General features: G+C 44.3%; 1 protein-coding gene across 2 annotated transcripts in view; it reads left to right on the top strand.

Annotated features, from left to right (window-relative positions):
- L3MBTL1 (L3MBTL histone methyl-lysine binding protein 1) overlaps positions 1–11,607 on the top strand; it is a 35,819-nt gene extending 24,212 nt beyond the window's left edge. For both annotated transcript variants that reach the window (XM_056844306.1, XM_056844307.1), the window contains exons 17-21: positions 4–201; positions 2,205–2,251; positions 5,573–5,730; positions 9,469–9,531; positions 11,439–11,607. In XM_056844306.1, the coding sequence (XP_056700284.1) occupies positions 4–201; positions 2,205–2,251; positions 5,573–5,730; positions 9,469–9,531; positions 11,439–11,573 (601 nt within the window). In that variant the 3' untranslated portion in view covers positions 11,574–11,607. The remainder of the gene's footprint in view (positions 1–3; positions 202–2,204; positions 2,252–5,572; positions 5,731–9,468; positions 9,532–11,438) is intronic.
- The last annotated feature ends 11,042 nt before the right edge of the window (positions 11,608–22,649 follow it).

Consider the following 22,649-nt stretch of genomic DNA (forward strand, 5'->3'; position numbering starts at 1 on the left):
TAGGAAGTGCCCAACACCTGGTTGTGACGGCTCAGGTCATGTGACAGGCCGCTTCACAGCTCACTACTGCATCTCAGGGTGCCCCCTAGCTGAGAAGAACCAGGGAAGAGTGAAGACTGATCTCTCGGATACAGAGAACTCGGTTCGAAAGAGGAACCTGATCGGCTTCTCTCAGCGGAAGAAATCTCGACACCATGGAAGGTAAGCTGCTGGTGCACCTTGATAGAGGAGCAACTTGTATTTTTCAAAGTCAGACGTTTTTACTTCCTCTAGTCGGGACCCACTCCAGAGAGCTCATGAGAACATAAGAAAGGCCATGCTGGATCAGGCCAAAGTCCATCAAGTCCAGCAGTCTGTTCACACAGTGGCCAACCAGTTGCCTCTAGGAAGCCCACAAACAACACAACTGCAGCAGCGTTATCCTGCCTGCATTCCACAGCACCTAATATAATAGGCATGCTCCTGTCATCCTGAAGAGAATAGGCTTGCATCATGACTAGTATCCATTTTACTAGTAGCCATGAATAGCCCTCTCCTCCATGAACATGTCCACTCCCCTCTTAAAGCCTTCCAAGTTGGTAGCCATCACCACATCCTGGGGCAGGGAGTTCCACAGTTTAACTATGCATTAAACTAGCTCCATCAACTGCTACTACCTTGTACGGAGGCATCCACCCCTTCCCGATTGCAGCGGTTCTCAAAGCTTTTGAACTCTGCCCTCCCTTCCAAACTGAATCTACTTTCGTCTCACCCCCCTTCCCCCAGCGCCAATCAGTGTTACACAGCAAAGTATGCAGAGAACCTTGCATAAGCATGCAGACTGTCTCCAGGATGTGGAGATCAGGGCTATGCTATAGTCTTGGCATTATAAAAAGGAGGAGGACACGACATCTTACCTTCTAAAACTAGAACAAAGCACCATTTTTCCTGTCTCAGAGGATCAGACATTTCCATAATTCCAAGGTCAATCAGTAAGGATCCCCTGCTAGAGGAAATTCAACCATATTCTTTGGCTGGTAAGAAAGAGGACTCTCTTCCTGTTTATTGAGGAAAGGAGACGTTTCTTAGGATATTGTCGGGCAGCTCATTCCTAAAGTGGAGGGGTAGATCTGCAGCTGCCTCCTCTAAGGCTTCCCAGCTGCTGTGGAGAGAGAAAAATGTGTTTTTTTTAAAAGGAAAAATAGGGGGAAATGCCCTGTTGAAAAGAGTGAGGATGCACCACCAAAAAAGGCGGCGCAGCCCTGCTGCCACTCAAGGGGACTTTCCTGGGGCAAACGGGTTAGAAAGCTGCCCAAAGGCAGCTCCGCCCCTGGGAATGCCTCCCCCACGCCAGTGCAGCCAATCTCTTCCAGAATTTAGTTCCTGGACTGGCTGCGCTGGTGGCAGGGGCTGGCAGAGATTCGTCGCTCCCGGACACCAGTGTGTTTTCCCCCGCGCCAGTGTGTTTGCCACTTTGTCTCATGACAAAGTGGCACCCATGCTGGTGCAGGGTCACACTGGTTCCTAAGGAGATTTGCCCCCCCCCCCTTCAGGATTGTGCCTTAGAATCCTCTACCTACATGGGCCATTGCCTCTCCTTTGAGTCGTTCCATCCCCCTCCCAAACAGCAAATGTCCCATAGTTTGAGAGCCAGTGCAAAAAAAATGGTTGGTTTTTCTCATTCGGTTTATAACTACCATCTCTACCTTCTTGTTGGGAAATCCTGCCCACGTTCATAGGTTTAGAGGGAACTACACTGTTTTCATGTGATAGAGATGTGAATTCACTTGTCTCCCTTGTAACAATAATGTGTCTCTAATGAGATCTGCCTGAGGGATGGACCTCACAGAGCGGGGCTTTCCTGTTTCTCCCTCCTGGTGCAGCCCACTGAGCTCCCTGAAATTTTCTTTGTTGGGGTCAGCAAACCCTTAGGGCAGCATAGAGGCAAAATTGGAGGGGGAAATCAGCGGAAATCACCATCCCCTCTTTTGAAGACAGACGTCTTGGCTGGATACAAACCTGTAGCATTTCATGTGAACTAGGCACCCCATGCAAATGCTTGACTGTGGGGTTGGCCCAGTTCACATGATTTTTGCCCCCTCAGAAAAAAGGCGGGAAGAATCCAGACATATGAACTGAGGTTCAGCTAATGGGTCTCCTATAGCTCCTCACCTTCCAATTTAGCCCTCAATAGTTTGGAAATAAAGCTTTTCTTGTTTCTCTAGAGGGCGACCTCCAAAATACCGGAAAATCCAGCAGGAAGACTTTCAAAGTAAGCACATGTTTTCTTTGTCTTTGCTTTGCCTGTAAGCAAGAAGGGGGCTGCCTCTGCAAGAACTGTGTTAAAAGGCAGACGAACAAGCTGTTAAGAAGGTACTTCAAGCATAAAGTTGCTGTGTAAAATTAAGCGATAATGTACCCGAGACACATGTGATTTTCATTTTGAGCAGTATCTTTGTTGTAATATGGTCTGGCTGTTTCCTATTTATGCAACATGGGAGTAATCCTCCGTATCGCCATAGTGACTAAAACCTTCTTAAAATGTAATGTAAGAAGGATTAAGACGTTTCCAAGGAAAGCATGGATGCCGCTGAGCTGCCTCTCAAACCTTGTTCTATTAAAATGCTGCACCCAATTGTCTATGAAACCCATCTCTCCCTCCGCCCTTTGGCTGCTTCCTCCTCAGAGCCAAGTGCTGACAGCATGATAAACCCCCAAGAAGGCTTTATTTGACTGCTGGCTGATGATGATTCTTTATTTTTTCCTTTTTTAAAATATATTTATCAGTTATAAGAAAAGGAAAAATAGAAAGTAAAAACATAGGCCCTTTTCTTACAAATGAAAAGAAAAAGGAAATTATACATAAAATACATTACACAATACTTGATAACCACAATAATAATGTTGTACAATGCTATAGAATAAATGATGATAAAATAAAGAACTTAAAGTGATTAATATTATTATAAATCTAAACATACATTTCAACAATTATTTAACAGAAACTGAAAATTAGGTTCATATATTATTGTCATCCATTATATATTTAAATGTTCCCTCCCTCCCCTCTTGTCACCTTTTTAATACAATATAACAAATTGATTATTAGTAAGTTTTGTTCGCCAGAGGAATCAGCTACCTAGGGAGGTGGTGAGCTCCCCCTCACTGGCAGCCTTTAAGCAGAGGCTGGACAAGCACTTGTCAGGGATGCTCTAGCCTGATCCTGCATTGAGCAGGGGGTTGGACTAGATGGCCTGTATGGCCCCTTCCAACTCTATGATTGTATGATTAGTAGTTCTCAAATGTTATTTCAACCCCATCCTCCTCTGCTTCCCTTTTTAAAAGAATAATATGAATAGTACGTTTTCCATTTGTCTTGAAATTCTTTGGTTGATCTATTATTCACATAGTTTGTTAGTTTTGCCATTACTGAATATTTGGCTAGCTTACTTTCCCCATCCTCCCTCCAGGGACAATCTTCTGCTTTCCATTTTGATGCAAATATAACTCTGGCAGCCATTATCATACATCTAAACAGTGGGCAGAATGCCCAATAGCATACTCTTGGCTTCCATAGCAAATTTATTTTTTAAGATTTTCTGGATTTCAGCGTGTATTTCTTTCTAATCTTTTTTTCGTCTTTTTGCATGTCCACCACATATGATAGAGGGTACCATCCACCTCTTTGCATTTCCAACATTTCCCATTATAGTTCTTGTCCAACTTCTCAATGTCTTTTGGGGTAATATACCATCGATCAAACATCTGATACCAATTTTCTCTTAATGTTTGACTTGCCATGAATTTTATCTTTTGTCCATAAGGTTGAGGTTGATTCTTTTTTTTTTGATAAATATTTTTATTGATTTTTAACAGTAAATAAGGGTACAGAAGGGAAAAAAGGAATGGTGGGAATAAAACAAAAAGAAAAAAACAAGCAACAAATTATACAGATAGTGATTAGCGGTGTAACGCATTGTACTACCCCCTTGAATCTTTTATTAATCTTGCTATTTTCTAATAGGATGGGTTGAAACTCCTTTCTTTTCTTTTTTTCTTTTTTTTTGATAAATAAGGTTGAGGTTGATTCTTGATGCTGCTTTGGAGACTCATTAAGGCTCACTTAATATATTTGTCTAATTCCAGAGGTGATCACTTGAAAATGTACTGTGGAAGTGCTGCTCCACATTTACCGGACCACCCTTTCAGTTCTTTCAGATAGCTTTCGCCATATAGTCACAACCCACTGTCTCCAGTTGTGTCGGGAAACTCCACATTGACACAAATGGCTTCTTGCAGGATAAGCACTGTTTTTTTTCTAAACATTTACATGTCTACAGCCTACATAAATGAGCCCTCTTCCTGTAAATAGTGTCCTTTCCTGGCATCTCACCATCTGAGAGCCAGCGTGGGATAGTGGTTAGGAGCAGTAGACTCTTAATCTGGAGAACCGGGTTTGATTCCCCACTCCTCCACATGAGCAGCGGAAACTAATCTGGTGAACCAGGGTGGTTTCCACACTCCTATACATGAAGCCAGCTGGGTGACCTTGGGCTAGTAACAGTTCTCTTCAAACTCAGCCCCACCTACCTCACAAGGTGTCTGTTGTGGGAAGAGGAAGGGAAGGTGATTGTAAGCTGGTTTGATTCTCCTTAAAAGGTAGAGCAAATCGACATATAAAAACCAACTCTTCTTCTTTACATAATGGATTTTTACATAGTGGTTGCACATAAGTGCGACCTTTGCAAGAGAAGGGAGCTGAACTCCATCCCTACACCTACCCTTCTCCCATCAAAACAGCTGCATCTGGGCTGGCTTTTACACCTGGCGGTGTTTACTTCTAGTTTCGAAGCCTGAGTGCAAAAGGAACAGTTGTGGTCCAGCTTCTATAGGTCAAAAGGGAAGGGGAGGGTCAAGGTTCAGTTTTATCCTGCTGTCCATCCATGCTGTGCTTTCAGTCGTTCCCCAAACTCTTTTTCTTTGAGAAAAAGAAAAAAATAACAAGGAATATATGTGTAATATCATAAACGATAACAATGTTAAAAATATTCAGAATTATTAAAAATGGTGGTGAAATAGTAACCGTTAAACAGTGATCATTGCTATAATAGATCTTGACAAAGATTTCAAAAAATAATTTACCTGGTATTAAAAAATAAGTTTGTATATAATTATCAGCTACCCGCTATTCAATTGATTGATTTTCTCTTGAATACCTCTTGATACAGTATGATACATAACATGAGGTGTAAATCAGTTATCTTCTCTTTTTCTTGAAGAAATTGGATTAAGTTTTTAATTTTTGATGTTTCTTTTTCTCTTAACTAATTGAAATAAATCTTTATTTTAAAAAAATTGTTCCCCAAACTCTGTTTCATATGTGTTAGACTTATTTTAATGCCTTGGAGTGAATCATTACATCTAGTTCAGCCCCCTTCAGTTCCTGTTTCAGGTCTTGTAGCAATCATGTCTGTAAGAGGAGAGAAGACTTGGGGTTGAAACAGATGTGAGGGCACATACGAATGTCTACAGTAGTTCCGTCACCAGTCTGTACTTCAACTCGTCCGATAATCCTTTTCAATGTCGTTGCCAGCCATTTCTTCAGACAATATGCACCAATCTCTTTTCATGTCGGCCTTATCAGCGCACCCAGACCGTTCCCTGTCTCTCTGCTGGGAGCAGCACTGTAAACTCCTGCCAGGAGTGGCTGGAATCACAGCATCTACGGTGGCCAAATGGACCATTGATGAGGTAAGAAGGTGTGAAAGGGGGGGATGGATTGGTAAAAGCACAGGCATGCTTCTGAGTGGTATTCCTGCCACCACCCACCCACCCCCACACGCACAATTTCTCCCAATTAGAAAAAGTAGCTGGGAGGGCACTCACAAAAGGTAGGGGGGCTGTCTTCCCTTCAAGCCCTTTGTAATTTGAGCTTTCAACGTTTTCCATAAGAAGACCAGCTCAACATGTCAGGATTTAGGAGAGTAAAAGGAGACAGGGCCTTTTCAGTTGTTGCACCCCACATATAGAATTGATTCTCCTCAGAGGCTTACATAATGCCGTCACATGTGTCTTTTACAGACTGGGCTAAACAATTCTTATTTCTCTCCAGTCCTTTTCTTGAATAGGTTGGTTCTTTTTAGTTGTACCAGCACTATGGGCTTTAGTGTGTTTTGCTGGTTAGAAATGGCTGTTCCAATGTTCTGTAATTTTCATAAGCTAGCTTGGGTATTTCTGTGGTATGTACATTTTATAAATATCTACGTAACCCTAAGGCAGGGGCTCCCAACCTTTTTCAGCCGGTGGGCACATTTGAAATGCTGACAGAGGATGGTGGGTGCAACCACAAAATGGTTTCCACAGGAGGCAGAGCCAACCACAAAATGGCTGCCATGGAAGGCAGAGCCAACTACAACATGTCGGAGAGTGAGGTTATGTATAACTCTGAAAATAGGTCTTCAGCATTTCAGACAGACGTTCTGTTTAACGGGATGCCTTTTAAAATTAACATATTGCTTAAAACATTTTCTTGCATAGACACAAAATAAATATACATGAGCTAGCTAAAAAAACCCGCATCTGGCTGTGTCTATCTTCATTTTGCAGGCATCTAACACGCTTATACAAAAGGGAAAAAATTGCTTCTCTTGGCTTCTTCTTAGCTTTAGATGTTCTTCTCTTAGGAGCCCAGACATTTCCAGCCTGTGCTATTTCTTTTAACAATGACAGTTGGTGCTGAAGGACTGGTCAGAGCTCATTGCATATGCGATGTGTACAGTAAGAGAGAAATTTTGGTCAGATTTTGATAGGAACATAAATGATTTTTGAAGAATTACCAAAACATATTTTACATTGTATTACCAAAACTCAAAAATAGATTGTTTAAAATAAACATGAACAAAATATAAAAGCATGAACAAAATATAAAAGCACCACAATAAAGACCCACATAGTCTTTAACTACACAAATCCCATCAATAAGCAAAGTTGGGTGAAATAAGAATAGTCTTAATTTGAACACAAATCTAAGGAGATAAAGCACTGGACATGTATGCTTTCGTATATGCATCCAGACTCCCCCCTTTTCTCCCTCCATTATAATCTGATGTCAACAGTATGAGGTTTAACCCCCCCCCCACACACACACACACATACACATATACCTCTCACAGAAAAAGCCACAAAGCCTTCAACCCTCTTGTCGGGCTCAGGATGAGGGAGGAGAAGAACTTCACACTCACACACCACATTCAAGACAGCCAGTCAGCTTTCCTCCCAGACGCTGGAGAGAAGGGCTTTACTCCCTACCCCCATTCAAGCCAGACACTGTGCTTTCATCCCAGGCACTGCTGCTTGCAACAGAAAATAGCCGGGTGGCTTGGGTGTGGTGTGGGAGAAGGGGCTTTACTCCTTCCCTGATTCAAGCCAGCCTGCTTTAGTCCTGGGCACTGCTGCTTGGGACAGAAAGGAGCCAGGTGGCTTGGGGTGGGGGAGAGAAGGGTTTTACGCCTCCCCCCCTTCAAGCCAGCCAGAGTGGTTTCGTCCCAGGCACTCCTGCTTGGGATGGAAAGTAGCTGGCGAGCTGGGAGGGGTGGGGGTGAGAGAAGTACTTTACTCCTCCCCAGCTTCAAGCCAGCCAGCCTTGTTTTGTCCCGGGTGCTGCTACTTGGGAAGGAAAGCAGCTGTCTGGTTGGGAGGGTGGGGGGCTTTGCACCAGCACTCCATCCACCCAGCTTGCTTTGTTCCCTAGGTGGCTGCAGCAGCAGCAGCACAGGGAAAAGACAAAGACAGCAGGTTTCAGCTAGAATAGCTTCTCTTTTTCCGCACGTGCTGGCCATCTTGTTCTCCTTGGTTGCAGCAGTGTCATTCATGGGGGGGGCAGGAGGGGGAAGAAGGGCTTTTGGGGTGGGAAGAAGGGATTTTTCTCTGCCTTCCCATTCAGGCTAGCCAGCTTGCTTTTGTCCTGGGCTGCGTCAGCAATGCTGGGGGCAAGAGCCAAGTGGCAGGCTGTTCTTTCCTTCTCCTGTTCAGGCTGGCTGGTGGTGCTGTATCGTAGAGTGCCCACACCCAGAGCAAGCCCGGTGGATTGTGCAGCGGTGGGCTTTTCTGTCTCCTACCTCCCCCCCTCCTCAGGCCGAAGGGGTGGGAAGGGAGGATAACGGGCCAAGGCCTGGGGCAGCTTACGTTCAGAAGTGAAGATCCATATACTATGGCTGCCACTGCTGAAACAATGTTTTTTCCCATCTGCAGAGCCAGTCAGCACACTCCTGGCCAATCCAAAGCTCTGCTGCACAAAAGCCGCTCCTAGCCCCATCTGCTTTCTGAAAAATGCTTTGTGGGCACCAGAAAAGGTGTCTGCGGATGCCCTAGCACCCACCGGCCACGTGTTGGGGACCCCAGCCCTAAGGGGTTCTGAGTTCCTCACCGGCACCTCAAAATATGCTCCATGAGGAGCAGAACTACATGTTGTGGGGGGGAAGACAGGAAAGAGTTGTTTAATCCTTGTCTCGCCCACTGATCCTTCTCTGTAAGAGGCACCCTCCGCGCTGTTTTAGTTGTTTTCTCTATTAAGACTACAAAACCAATAGTAAGACTGGCTGAGCCCTGACCTGGATAGCCCCAGGCTAACCAGATCTCGTCAGATCTCAGGAGCTAAGCAGGGTTGGCCCTGGCTAGTATTTGGATGGGAGACCACCAAGGAATAGAATAATAGAATCATAGAGTTGGAAGGGATCACCAGGGTCATCTAGTCCAACCCCCTGCACAATGCAGGAAATTAACAACCACCTCCCCCCCCCCACATCCCCAGTGACCCCAACCCTTCCCCCGCCGTGCTGGATCCCACAATCAAAGCACTCCCAACAGATGGCCTTCCAGCCTCTGCTTAAAGACCTCCAAAGACGGGGACTCCACCACCCTCCGAGGCAGCGCATTCCACCGTTGAACAGCCCTCACCATCAGAAAGTTCTTCCTAATGTTTAGGTGGATTCGCTTTTCTATTAGTTTAAATCCATTACTCCATGTCCTAGTCTCTGGAGCAACAGAGAACAAGCTAGTTCCCGCATCAACATGACATCCCTTCAAATATTTAAATATGGCTATCATGTCTACTAGGGTTGAATACTATTGAATATCATGAATACTAGGGTTGTTATGTAGAGGAAGGTAATGGCAAACCACCTCAGAATGTCTCTTGCCTTGAAAACCCTATGGGGTCGCCATAAGTCAACAGTGACTTGACGGCCAAAAAAAGAGACTGGCTGAAGGGAAAAATTGGCTTGGGTATGAAAGGATTTTGCAAGAAGAAATCAACAATTGTGAAAGGGGTTGCACAACCCTCCCTCTTGCCTATCAGTTAGGGAAAGATCTGTATTTATATTAATTTAGCAAGTGGAATTTGTGAATCTGCATTTGCTGAGGTAATGAGTAGGAGAAGGGTTGGTTTTCTCTAAGTGTGTGTTTAATTCCTTGTATGTCTTTTCTTACAAGGTCTTCAGCTTTGTACAGACGTTGACGGGTTGTGAGGACCAAGCAAAACTCTTCAAGGATGAGGTAAAGGAAATGGTCCTTGGTGCTATGAGGTAGAACTGCCATTGGCTCTTGGAGTGGGATGACAGCATTGTGAGGGATTATGTATGAACTGGTCAGACTGATTCTCAAAGCCTGATTTGCTAATACACCATTCTCTTGGGACATTATCTTGACCAGTGACAGACATCAATAGTTCTGGCACCTTTTTCAGATCTATCCCAGATTCCATTTTGGGCAATAATACTGAAGGTGGGGGGGTGGGCTTATGTTACAACCTGTGATGTTCAACAACTTTATAAAAGGTTTGGATGAAGGAATAGAGGGGATGCTTATTAAATTTGCAGATGATACTAAATTGGGAGGGGTAGCAAATAGGGTGCCCTGACCTGGATGGCCCCAGGCTAGCCTGATCTCATCAGCTCTCAGAAGCTAAGCAGGGTCAGCCCTGGTTAGTATTTGGATGGGAGACCACCAAGGAATACCAGGGTTGCTGTGCAGAGGAAGGCACTGGCAAACCACCTCTGTTAGTCTCTTGCCGTGAAAACCCCAAAAAGGGGTCGCCATAAGTCGGCTGCGACTTGACAGCACTACACACACACACACACACAGCAAATAGGGTAGATGACAGAGTCAGGTTACAGGATGATCTTGACAAGGTGGAGAACTGGTCTAAAACTAATAAAATGAATTTCAACAGAGATAAATGTAAAGTTCTAGCAGTAGTGTGTGCAAAAAGGATCGAGGGGTCAGTAGACCATACACTAAACATGAGTCAGCAGTGTGATGCAGTAGCTAAAAAGGCAAATGCCATTTTGGGCTGTATCAACAGAAACATAGTGTCTAGATCAAGCAAAGTGATGGTATCACTTGACTCTGCTCTGATTAGACCTCACGTAGAGTACTGTGTTCAGTTTTGGGCACCACTATTCAGGAAGGATGTAGACAAGCTGGAACGTGTCCAGAGGAAGGCAACAAAGATGGTGAGGGGTCTGGAGACCAAGCCCTATGAGGAAAGGTTGAAGGAGCTCGGTATGTTTAGCCTGGAGAGGAGATGACTGAGAGGTGATATGATAACCATCTTCAAGTACTTGAAGGGCTGTCATATAGAGAGGATGAGGTGGAGTTGTTTTCTGTTACCCCAGAAGGTCGGACCAGAACCAATGGGTTGAAATTAAATCAAAAGAGTTTCTGGGTAAACATCAGGAAGAAGTTTCTGACAGTTAGAGCAGTTCCTCAGTGGAACAGGCTTCCTCAGGAGGTGGTGGGCTCTCCTTTGGAGGTTTTTAAGCAGAGGCTTGATGGCCATCTGTCAACAATGCTGATTCTGTGAACTTAGGCAGATCATGAGAGGGAGGGAAGGAATGGTTGTGTTAGTATTTGGCTCTCATGGTCCTTTCTTATATGCCCAGGGTAATGCTGATAGGCACTTTGGGGTCAGGAAGCAATTTTCCTCCAGCCCATATTGGCCAGGGATTGTGGAGGGATTCCCCCATCTTCTGGCCATGGAGTAGGGGTCACTGGGGGGGTGGGGGAGGTAGTTGTGAATTCCTTGGCATTGTGCAGGAGGTCGGACTAGATGACCCTGGTGGTCCCTTCCAACTCTATGATTCCAAGAGTGAAGACAGCACAGGAAGGAAGACCAACTGGAGGAGGAGTTGATTTCCCCTCCGTGAATCCTTGATTCCCACCCCCCCGTGACATCTTGAGCCATCTCTATGTTCTCTCCTATTCTCTCCAGGATCAGAGGAGCATGCCTATTATATTAGGTACTGTGGAACACAGACAGGATAATGCTGCGGCAGTCGTCTTGTTTGTGGGTTTCCTAGAGGCACCTGGTTGGCCACTGAGTGAACAGACTGCTGGATGATGGACCTTGGTCTGATCCAGCATGGCCTTTCTTACGCTCTTATGTTCTCTGTTTCCCATAGATGATCGACGGAGAGGCATTCCTTCTGCTGACTCAGGCCGACATTGTGAAGATCATGAGCGTCAAGCTTGGCCCAGCACTGAAAATCTACAACGCCATCCTCATGTTCAAAAATGCTGATGACACCTTAAAGTGATCCACCATGAGCAGTGTTTGACTTCCTTCTACAGGAGTTGCCAAAACTCTCGGCCTTCCTGATTTGCTGCAGCTGTAAAATCCTGCCAACTTGCTCTCTTTGAGTCCATCTTTGTTTACATCCCAAATCCATCCCGTCTGTTTCTCCCTCTCTCCCTTTCCGACTGGTCTTTCAGAATACTGCCCTCCCATGCCTAGCAGTGGAGCTCTAGCAGTGTCCTTCCTAACGCCACAGATCCAGCCAAGTTCTTCTCCTGCTGTTTTAAAGGCACAGAGCAGGAGTTTGAGACTGGACTTGCTTCTGGATTTAACCTATCTTGGATTTAAACCTTCGGCTCTTGATGGCCTAGATTTTCACTCTACAAAGTGGGCCTGGGTTTAGAGGAGGAGGAAGATATCTATGTACGGGCGACCAGCAAAGCCAGTTACCCAATTTTAAAAGGCATCAAATCCTTGGAAGTGCTCTAACATCTGATATTTCTGGGCAAAAGTCATTCCCTGATGATCAGGGTTTTGACTGTGAACTCATCTGGGGGCAGATGACGCTATATCCGGGGACTCGCTGAAGAACTGGGTGTTGGTCCTTCTAAGAAAGACTATTGGACTAAATACACTGTAGACATAACCCGCCCTAGCAATTCTGGATTCACTGCTGCTACTGAAAAAAAAGATATTTTGGTGCTCACAGTTTGTATACTTGTAAATTTGCCATGTTAACTGTGGAGAACGAGAGGAACAAAGTAGGGTTCCTGGATTTAATTTCTGCTAGTTCGGTTCTTGGGGTTTGCATGAAGCAAAAAAGATATATGGCATCCGAACAAAACAAACTAGGCAATCTGACAGCCTTAGCACTGAGTAAAAGTGAATAGCACCATTGAAGGAGAGCGGGGCAGGGAACGGCAGCTAACTTCACCCCTTGCCACTAACTGGGTAGCTGTTGAACAGTATGAGAGGGAAATCCTGTACAAAGCAGCAGTTTGAAGACTCTTTATCCTGATTTCATCGGTTCTTCCCTAACAAACTTGATTAAATTCGGTATGTGCCAAATGTTTACCTTCAGCTTGTTGACAACATCTAAGATTTACAGCGCAGCCCTATGCAGAGGTACTCCAGGGTAAGTAAGTCCACTGGTTTCAGTGGGATTAGACTGGAGCAGTTCTACACAGGGCTGCACTGAGGCATTATAAAATGCTGTTTCTGTATGAATACTTTAAATGCTGGGATGGGGAACCCAGGTCATTTGCTGTGTACTACGTAAGATATTTGAGGCCCTCTTGATATTGTCTGATGATGGACAGGCACTGGTCTTCTGTGGAGCTGCTTTAGCTATGCGGAGTTACCTGAAGAGACTTGAGTTGTGAAACCAACTCTACTATTAGGCAAAGTTTTTTAAAAAGAGGTGTCCTCAGGCAGCATATCTTGGGTGCTACTTACAAGCAACAAGTTTCCAGTTTTATTATTATTATGAATAGTGGGGGAGTCGTCTTGGGATGGGAAAGCTAGGACAACACTTTTTAACTTCCCTCATTCTAGAGTTCATTCTGGATCCTTCTCACCTTGTCCTAGAAGTTCCGTCCTTATGGATCTGTATATCACTTTACAGTCATCCTGTGTAGTTATTGAGGTTAAAAGACAGTAGTGTCCATGGATTCCTGTCCATGGACAGGCTGGTGTTTGGATCAGAGTTTTTCAGGTTTAAACCCAACCTTCTAACCACTGCATTGGTGTATGGAGCTTCTTAAGGTCATGGAGATTTTTGTTGTTGCTGTTTCTCCTCAAACTGTAAAGGTTGGTTAAATGTTCTTTACCATACACACACCAGCAACGTGTCTCATAGTACTGTGGTCTGTGAAGTCCACTTTTTATGGTTGGGTCAAATTCATGCAAAGCTTCCCATGGAAATGCAGCATTTTGACTCTGATATTATGAAATGCTTGGTCACATGTGGCCTTCCCTTTAAATGGTTGGCCCCTTGCCATTTAAGAGAAACGCAGGTCTCAGTTTCTCTCTTTTTATCATGGTAAGCTTTTGTTTTTAGTCGGTTTTCAAAACTTTCTCCTCCCTTTGAACATCACTAGATGTTTACTTGTTGGGAGGAATAATACTGGGAAAAAGGAATCTCTGCACTTCTGGATCAAATCCTCCCAATGGATACAGCTGGTTGCTGAGTATATGGTGCCAAAATATCCCCCTTTATCCAAAGAGTGTTCTTTGTTTTAGCCAATCTTGAAAGATGGTGAAGAAGAGGACCACTGAAGATTACCTAGATGATGTTTTCAGACTCAGTCCTGACAGACGTTCCAGTTTCCACGACCACTTACAGCTCAGTCAGTGTATTTGCAGGAAACCACCCCTGCAAAGAAGGGAAGACCCTTTTGTTCTTGCATCATTCATGAATTTCCAAGAATGAATGCATTCCTCTTGCATTGGAAAGGAAGACAGCCTTCAACTCCATCAACTCCATATATGGGAATGACAATGGATTATTGGTTCCATGAATGGGAATGACATTGGCTGTGAATGTGAAACTGGACAGCTTGTTGCAAAACGTATTCCAATAAGCAGAGATGCCTGTCTGCTGCCAAGACCCACTTCAAGAGAAACAGGATGTGTGTAATGGAGTAGAGGCCACGTCTGATATGGTTCCACTGAAACACTGAGTCGTTGACAGTATGGCACCTCCTGCACCATTTTTAGATTCTGATCGAGCTGGTTCTACTTCTCTGACTCTTTAGAGATTTTGACTCTGTTGTTTGGCTCGGGAAGTTAAACTTTCTTCGGAGTCTTGAAATCAGAGCTGCCGCAGGTGGCCACTTGAGGTCCTCAGTGCCAAATGTTACTCCTATAGCCTTTGGACTTAGAAGCTTAACCTGCCCTAGATTCCCCTCCAACTCCTCCACTCTCATGCCACCGAGTGAGAAAGCTGAAGTGGATTTGCGTCAGGAAGGGAGTCGTTGCTCCCAGCAGCCCTGAGTTCTTCCAAAAGAAAATGATCCTTACTGGAAGTAAGCGTAAAAAGTAAAGTCTCATATCGTGTGTGTGTGTGTGTATGAGAAACAAAAATAAGTGTAGGTGCGCTCTCAAATAACGTGGAACTTTAACACTCCCGTCCCGTTTATCTGCTGCCATAGATATTCTGCTCATACCTCTCATCCTTTGAGGCGTGAAGCTTCTGAATGAATCCAGATTGAAGGAACTGCAGATGTAATTGACAAGAATGATGAAGGGCTACTTGCCGCTGAAACTTGGTTGGAACCTTATCGTTCTGTGTAAAGAAAACCAAATCGAACTCAAAGCTTGTATGTGCGTGCAAGAGAGACAGACAGAATCAAAGGGAATTTGCCATTTTCTGTGTTCGCTCAACACTGTGAAGGGTTGCTTCAGAGACGTTAGCTCTGAAAGGCAGTAGGTGAGAGAGGGAAAGAAGGAAACCAGCCTTAACCTCACCAGATATTCTCTTGACGCTTATGGTATTTCCAGGTGGCCAAGCCTTTGAATGTCAGAGCCCCTGGGGGGATACTGCCAATCAGAACCAATGTCCTGGCATAGATTGATCTGCTAGTACTGTATAGGCAGCTACTTGTACATTCTCTCCTTATATAATATCTTGGCAAGCATGAGTAGAATACCTAAGAGCCACCAAAGTGCCATGCTGATTCTTAAAATTTCACTCCAATAGGCCATTATAGAGCCTTGGAAAGGATCTCTGGATCAATCCCTAGCCACTCCAGTTAAAGGACCTCAGGCAGCAGGCAGCTCTCTGTGTCTAAGACCTTAAAGAGTCACTGCCGCTTGGAGGAAGCAGTACTGAGCTAGATGAACCAATGGTCTGATTCAGTGTTAGGCAGGTTCCTAGGGTCATGATCCTGGCATGACTGAAGTTAAGTAGAATAGGGAATCAACTGATACACCCTAGGAGTTATTTTGTCTCGCGAATCTTAACAGCTCCTTTTTGGGAGTCAATGGCAGCTAAATAGTCTCCTGAGCAAATACTCATAGAAGAATGTGGTCTCTACTTGCCGCCTCATCGATCCCTGCATAGTAGGTGGCCATTTCTAGTTCTTAGCAATTGAGATCCTAGGAATCTTTTCCAAGACTAAGCAAGACAATCAGCCAGATAGCCAATGCAAATGGTTTGGAACTCTTCCCCACTTTTGCTAATGGTATTGTTCTGAGTAGTAGTTCCAAGTAAATGGCAGAATGACAACCCATGGTGGCTTGATAGAGACCTCTTCTGGTTCTTCTCCACACAGCTGTAGCAGTTATGATTTATCCGAGCAAGCATGAGTAGATGGGTTTAAGTCTCTTGGTCCTGGTTTTTCAAGGAATGGATGGGCATTAGCATCCTTCTGGTTGTGGAATGGTTCACCGGGATAAGACCTGATGTGCTTCTATGAAACATAATATTCATCTTGTGTTGAATCTCTCCTTTGGTGTATGAATTGATCAACAAGTATAACAGATCAGCACAGAATCCTAATTGATTTCAGTGGATTTAGAAAGATGTAACTCTGTTTAGGATTGCACAGTTAGAGTTAGAAGGGACTTAGCAGATTACATAAGCCATCTTGTTCTCCTAAAACAGAATATCCTTTCCTGAAACATCCCCAAACAGATTGTGGTCCAACTTCACTTCTTCTTCCAAACCTCAAAGGAAGAAAGTGCCATAAATCCCCTAAGCAGTCTGATCAGTTTGTTTGTTGGACTTTTTAACTCTCCCAGTCTCAAGAATTTGGGAGCATAAGCAACAATACTCTGTCCTACCCCTCCCTATCCCTGGCCACTAAAAGCCAGATATTTGAAAAATACATCCATCTTCTGGAAGTCATGTAGCCTTGAAGTTTGAAAGCTTTCCAGAGGAAAAAGATTCCAAAGCTGAAACTAAATAATTTCCATGTAGAACCTTTCCATATGATGACCTCAAGCATGACACATACAGGTTTTAGCCATAAGTTACTTTGAGTGATCCATCAATAGGTAGAGTGGCATACAGCCTCAGCTGCTTGACATGTAATCTCTCCTAGGAGGACCTCAGAGTTAGCTCATTAAAATCAGATTATTTCTAAATTGTGTAAGAGGTTCACAGCATGCTACAGTTAACTTCTGCCAAACCTCTCTCTGGACCTGCAAAGGTCCACGGTATGGTAATTATTTAGGTTTGTAGTGGGGGGGAGGACGACAAGTTGTCACTCACCTCCAACTATGTCACAGACTTTTTTGGCCCTGACCCCTGCCTGGTGGAATAGCCTCCCTAGTGAGATCAGGGCCCTGTGGGATCTTCAGGAATTCTAGCAGGGCCTGCAAGATGGAGCTATTCCACCGGGCTTATAGTTGAGGCCAGCGATGGTTCTCATTATAAATACCGGCCTCCCTAATCCCCCTCCCCTGCTGCTGAGCGCCACCCCCACTTATACCATCTTGGGGGTGGTCAGATCCATCTGCCCAGCTGCAGACGGCTGTTTAAAAAAAAAAAATTAGCGCCATCGGGGCCATTCTTGTCTTATTTATTAGATTGGTCTGGGCTATTTTAAATTGTATTTTAAATGCTTTATTGTTAGGGTTGCCAAATTCCAGGTGGTGGCTGAAGCTCTCCCGCTATTACAACTGTTTTCCAGCCGATTGAGATCAGCTCACCTGGAGAAAATGGCCTCTTTGGCAATTGGACTCTGTGGCATTGACGTCCCTCCCCAAACCCCGCCCTCCTCAGGCTCCACCCCAAAAATCTCCAGGTATTTCCCAACCCGGAGCTGGCAACCCTATTTATTGTTTTTATTATATTTTGGGTTGTGTGAGCCGCTCTGAGCCCTGGCCTTCAGGTTGGGGAGGGCGGGGCAAAAATGCAATAAAATGAATAAATAAATATCTCCCAGGAGGTGACCCTGAAAACCATGTGTTGTGTTCCACACAGTTGTCCTAATGCTGCTGCATGCACATGCAGGAAATTTTGCTGCCTCTCCCTGAGATGTTCCGCACTCTTGACAGGTCGTGCTCAGCTGCAACTGCTGGATCAGGATAGCAATTAGGCACAGGCTGTTATTTTGTGCACACAGTTGCTCACCCACCCTGACATCCAACTTCTACACCAATTTCAAGCACTTTTGAAATGCAAAAGAAATCCAGATTGCAAAACAGGTTGACTATTTAGGGCTTATTTGGGGCTTCAGTGCAATGGAAGACGGGAAAGTCTTCAAAATCCTTTTGTCGTTCTTCATCTTTTCCTCTTCCTCTTTCCCAGGGCTCCTTAGTCCTCTGAGTCGTTTGAAATGTGAAGGACAGGGAAAAGTCTGTCCAGCTGTGACAGACCCTGCCAAAATGCCCTTTATTTTAGGGAGTAATATTTGCAGAAGGCAAAGGCAGTGTTTTCAGAAGAGGCATTTTCATGAAATTGAAGCTTTTTTGCACTTTCATTCATTTGCACTTGTTTAATTTGTCTTTGATATTTGCACCTTTGTGTTTTCATGATGGAAATACTATAATTGTATCCAGTGCAGCTATTCCGGAACTTTGTGTCCTGAGTATACAGAAGGTTAATATAAAATAACAGCAAAATGTGATATGTTTTGTCAGTGTTTTACAATAACAATAAATGTGAACTATGAAATTATACAAATAATACAGACTCGGATTGATTTTGTTTGCTGGCAGTTTTATTTTGAAGAATATTATTTAGGGTGTACATCAAGTGATAGCTTTCCCCCTTTTGTTTCTGTCAAAATGGATATTCAGAGATAACAAAAGCAATAAAATTTGTTTATTTATTTGGGTTTCGCTCTGCTTTTCTCCCAAAGGGGACGACGACACAAAGAGCTTTAAAAAAGACCAGGACACAATTTACATAATCGTTTTAAATAAATAGAAAAAAAATAAATTGAATCACATTCTGGTCTGCTTCTGGATCTTCTACGCCGGCTCACACGGAGCCATGGGCTGAGCCAAGGGATATCAGAGGGTGTGAATTTCAACTCCAGGTTCTCTTTGAATATTAACATTGACAAGAAACTAAATTTAGAATTGTACTTGGTGACTCTGTATTTTGGTAGATTAACAACGCAGTCCTAAACAAATTAAACCCTTCTAAATCCATTGCTTTCCATGGATTTCGAAGGATGTAACTGTATTTAGGATTGCACCGTGGATTAATCTGAATTGACCAATCATATGAGTTTTAAATAGGGTTCTGCTGAGAGGAACCAGTTTCACAGTTTTGAAAAGTCCCCTCCACAGAATTCAAATATTATGAGAACGAAAGGGGAAAAAAAATATTTTTTTCACTTTCTCCATGCAATTCATGGGAAGTCCATTGTGTTTCTGATTTGGACGTTGATCTGTGGGGGAAGAGATGTGTGTGTGTTTATTTAAAAATGGGACTTCAGAATATCTGAAGAATTCCATTCAGCAACTCAGACTATGATGCTATGATTCCCACATGCCATCCCACATTACCAGTACCACTGAATAAAATGTACGTAATGTTTTAACAAGCAGTGACTTGTTTGACAAACCACAGGGTGAGATCAGCTTCCCACGCCAGCGTCTGCTGCCAGGGTTGATGAAATCAGAATAAGATTTGTACTCTTGGCGTGTTTGGAGGGACACAGAAGCAGCTGGGAAAGGGGCAACTGGGAATGGAGGGAAAGGGTTGACTCACCTCTTCACCACTGCTCCTCGGCTGGAAATCTCCTCTGCTCCAATGAATAAAGGGACATGGGGGGAACATGCTTACTTGTAAAGTGTAATAGGTAGTTGCTGATTTCTGTCGGCTGCATTCAGATATCACATCTATCTGTAGTTAAGGGGAAATGTCCATAAACCCAGCTTGCCGCTTGCCTGTGCACTCCCCTGATCTCCCCCAAACGAGGCTCAGTTTTGAAAAAAAAACCTTTTTGAAAATTTCAGTGGGGAGGGAACATTTTAAAAAACTGCTGAAGGGGAAGAATCGGGCTAGCGGAAGAATGGAAATTCCCAGCAGTTCTCCCCTGCAAATGCTCCTACCTCTATTTCGACCGTATCTAGTTCTGCCCCAAGAGGCTAAAAATTATCTTCTACTTTGTGACAGTTGGGTTAGCGGGTGGACTATGTGGAATGGGACTTTACCAACTGTTTTATCTATGCATATGTCTCATGGCATAAAAAGAAAAGAAGAAAAGGTGGAGGCAACACCTATTCTGAGATGATGTCCCTTATGAGTAGGGTTGCCAGGTCGCTCTTCTCCACCGGCGGGAGGTTTTTGGGTCAGAGCCTGAGGAGGGCGGGGTTTGGGGAGGGGAGGGACTTCAATGTCATAGAGTCCAATGACCAAAGCGTCGATTTTCTCCGGGTGAACTGATCTCTATCGGCTGGAGATCAGTTGTAATAGCTGGATATCTCCAACTAGTACCTGGAGGTTGGCAACCCTCCTTATGAGGGCTCATTTCAGGATTACATTCCAGGAAAGGCAGTTTCACATAAAGCTGTAATAATTTCCCTACCGTGGCTACTTATTTGGCAAGAATGGCAAGTGGAATATGTGGAATGGGACTTTACTACTTCCCCCTCTCTCTGCATCCCTATGAAATGCTACCCTGGCGTTCAGAGAACCCTCTAGCATAACACTGAGCACAATATGGGTGTTTGTAATGGGAGGGGGAATCAGCAGACCAGACATGGCCTTCTTGAGGGTAGAAAACTACCAAGAGTATACAACATGGAAGAATTTGAAAACAAGTTTTCCACACGGGCAGCCGTGTGGTTTTCCTGTTGCCACAGATGCCAAAAGCTGGGTACCCTAGGTTGGGTGGAAAAGATAAAATAATAATACAGAAATATATTTTATTTTAAGGCGCTATATAAGGATTAAAAAACATTAAAAATGATAAAACATGGCACAATGGCATCTTGATAGACCTATACCACACACCAGATGCGTTTCGGCTAGCAGGCCTTCATTGGTCAAATTAAACCCATATAATGCATAAGGAGCCCCATGGCACAGAGTGGTAAGCTGCAGTACTGCAGTCCAAGCTCTGCTCACGACCTGAGTTCGATCCCAACGGAAGTTGGTTTCAGGTAGCCGGCTCAAGGTTGACTCAGCCTTCCATCCTTCCGAGGTTGGTAAAATGAGTTGCCAGCTTGCTGGGGGTAAAGGGAAGATGACTGGGGAAGGCACTGGCAAACCACCTCGTAAACAAAGTCTGCCTAGTAAACATCGGGATGTGACATCACCCCATGGGTCAGGAATGACCTGGTGCTTGCACAGGGGACCTTTACCTTTTTATATAAGGATTAAAAAAATTAAAAATGATAAAACATGGCACAATGGCATCTTATAAGGTTGATAGACCTATACCACACACCAGATGCGTTTCGGCCAGCAGGCCTTCCTCAGTGGTCAAATTAAACCCATATAATGCATACACAAGTATTTACAAATATCTCAACATATGCAGACAACCATACACCAGCCCAGGCATGCATGTAGGGTGTTAAATAAATTTTGAATTGTAAAGCCCTCTAGTTGGAGTGCCTGCAAGTTATTCTTATACTGGGCTGTATTGGTCTCCCATACAGAATGTGTATGTAAGTATCAAGTTGGGAATTCAGAGAACCTAAGACACATATTGTTATTATGACCGCTGTGGGGAAAACAGGTACTGTGTAGGTGACACTGAGAAAATCCAAACTTTCCCACCCACATAGTAGCCATCCAGGCCTTTCCTGTTATCATTCCTGAAACTTCACAGCAAAGCAGGGTTGGGAAAGATTGGAGAAAGGTCAGGGAAACCCAGGGATGTGCATGCATGTACTATAATGCTGTGGGGAAACGGGGTGGGGGAGACACCTGCTTCACAGCAACATTGAACCCAGGGTAAATAATCTGTGTGGAAATGGCCAACAACTCAGAACCTGACCTCACAAATCTACATATTCCAGCCTTCCCTTTATCCGTCGTATCTCTGGTCTCTTAATATTCCTGTACCGGTTTTGTTCTGTATATACTACAAACACATAAACAGCCGCACAGGATGAAGATAGACAGCTAAGAGGCAACAAGGAACAAATAAAAAAAAGGAAATCTGACAAAATGCATTTCAGACTTTCCTGTATTTCAGTATCAGTCAAAATAAACACACCTTCCAATGTTCTGTCCTAGTCCTCTGAACTGGGGTGAAGCTTAAACTGGCACCATGCAAAAGAATAGCTAGTTTTTTACAATTCTGCTGGTGCTCAGATCTCTCTCTTTCTCTCTCACAAACACATGCTTTTAATTCCACTGATCAGAAATTAGAAGGTGTACATACTTTTTCACAGCTACTCTTACCAAAGCACAGCCTCTCACAGCCAGTGCAGACATTACTACAACCATCTAACTCCATCAATAACAAGTAGGGCTCCAACCTCCAGGTGGTGGCTGGAGATTTCCTGCTATTACAACTGGTCTCCAGCTGATAGAGATCAGTTCACCAGGAGAAAATGGCCGCTTTGGCAATTGGACTCTATGGCACTGAAGTTTCTCCCCTCCCCAAGCCCTGCCCTCCTGAGGCTCCGCCCCCAAAATCTCTAGGTATTTCCCAACCCAAAGCTGGCGACTAGGGTTGCCAGCCCCAGGTTGGGAAATACCTGGAGATTTTTGGGGTGGAGCCTGAGGAGAGCGGAGTTTGGGGAGAGGAGGGACTTCAATGCCATAGAGTCCAATTGCCAAAGCGGCCATTTTCTCCAGGTGAACTGATCTCTTTCGGCTGGAGATCAGATGTAATAGCGGGAGATCTCAAGCTAGTACTTGGAGGTTGGCAACCCTGCTGGCAACCCTAATAACAAGTCACATGAATGGCCTGCTCACGTGAGCAGTATAACATCTGAAGATGGGAAGCATAGAAGGAAGATCATAGTTCCATGGTTGAAAATATCAAAAAATACAAGAGATACAAATGCAATTTTAATAACAGGACAATGGTGGCAGTTCTGTCCTAAAGGGCAAATCCCCCCACCCCCGCATCCAAGGCCCCTTGCAGATGTCCCAAATACGAAAGCAGGTCTGGACATACTGATTGTAACCCCACCTTCCCAGGCTTGTCTTGAGAAAACTTTCCATCTCTTTGTT

Source organism: Euleptes europaea, chromosome 2 (genome assembly GCF_029931775.1).
Source record: "Euleptes europaea isolate rEulEur1 chromosome 2, rEulEur1.hap1, whole genome shotgun sequence".
NCBI lineage: Eukaryota > Metazoa > Chordata > Lepidosauria > Squamata > Sphaerodactylidae > Euleptes > Euleptes europaea.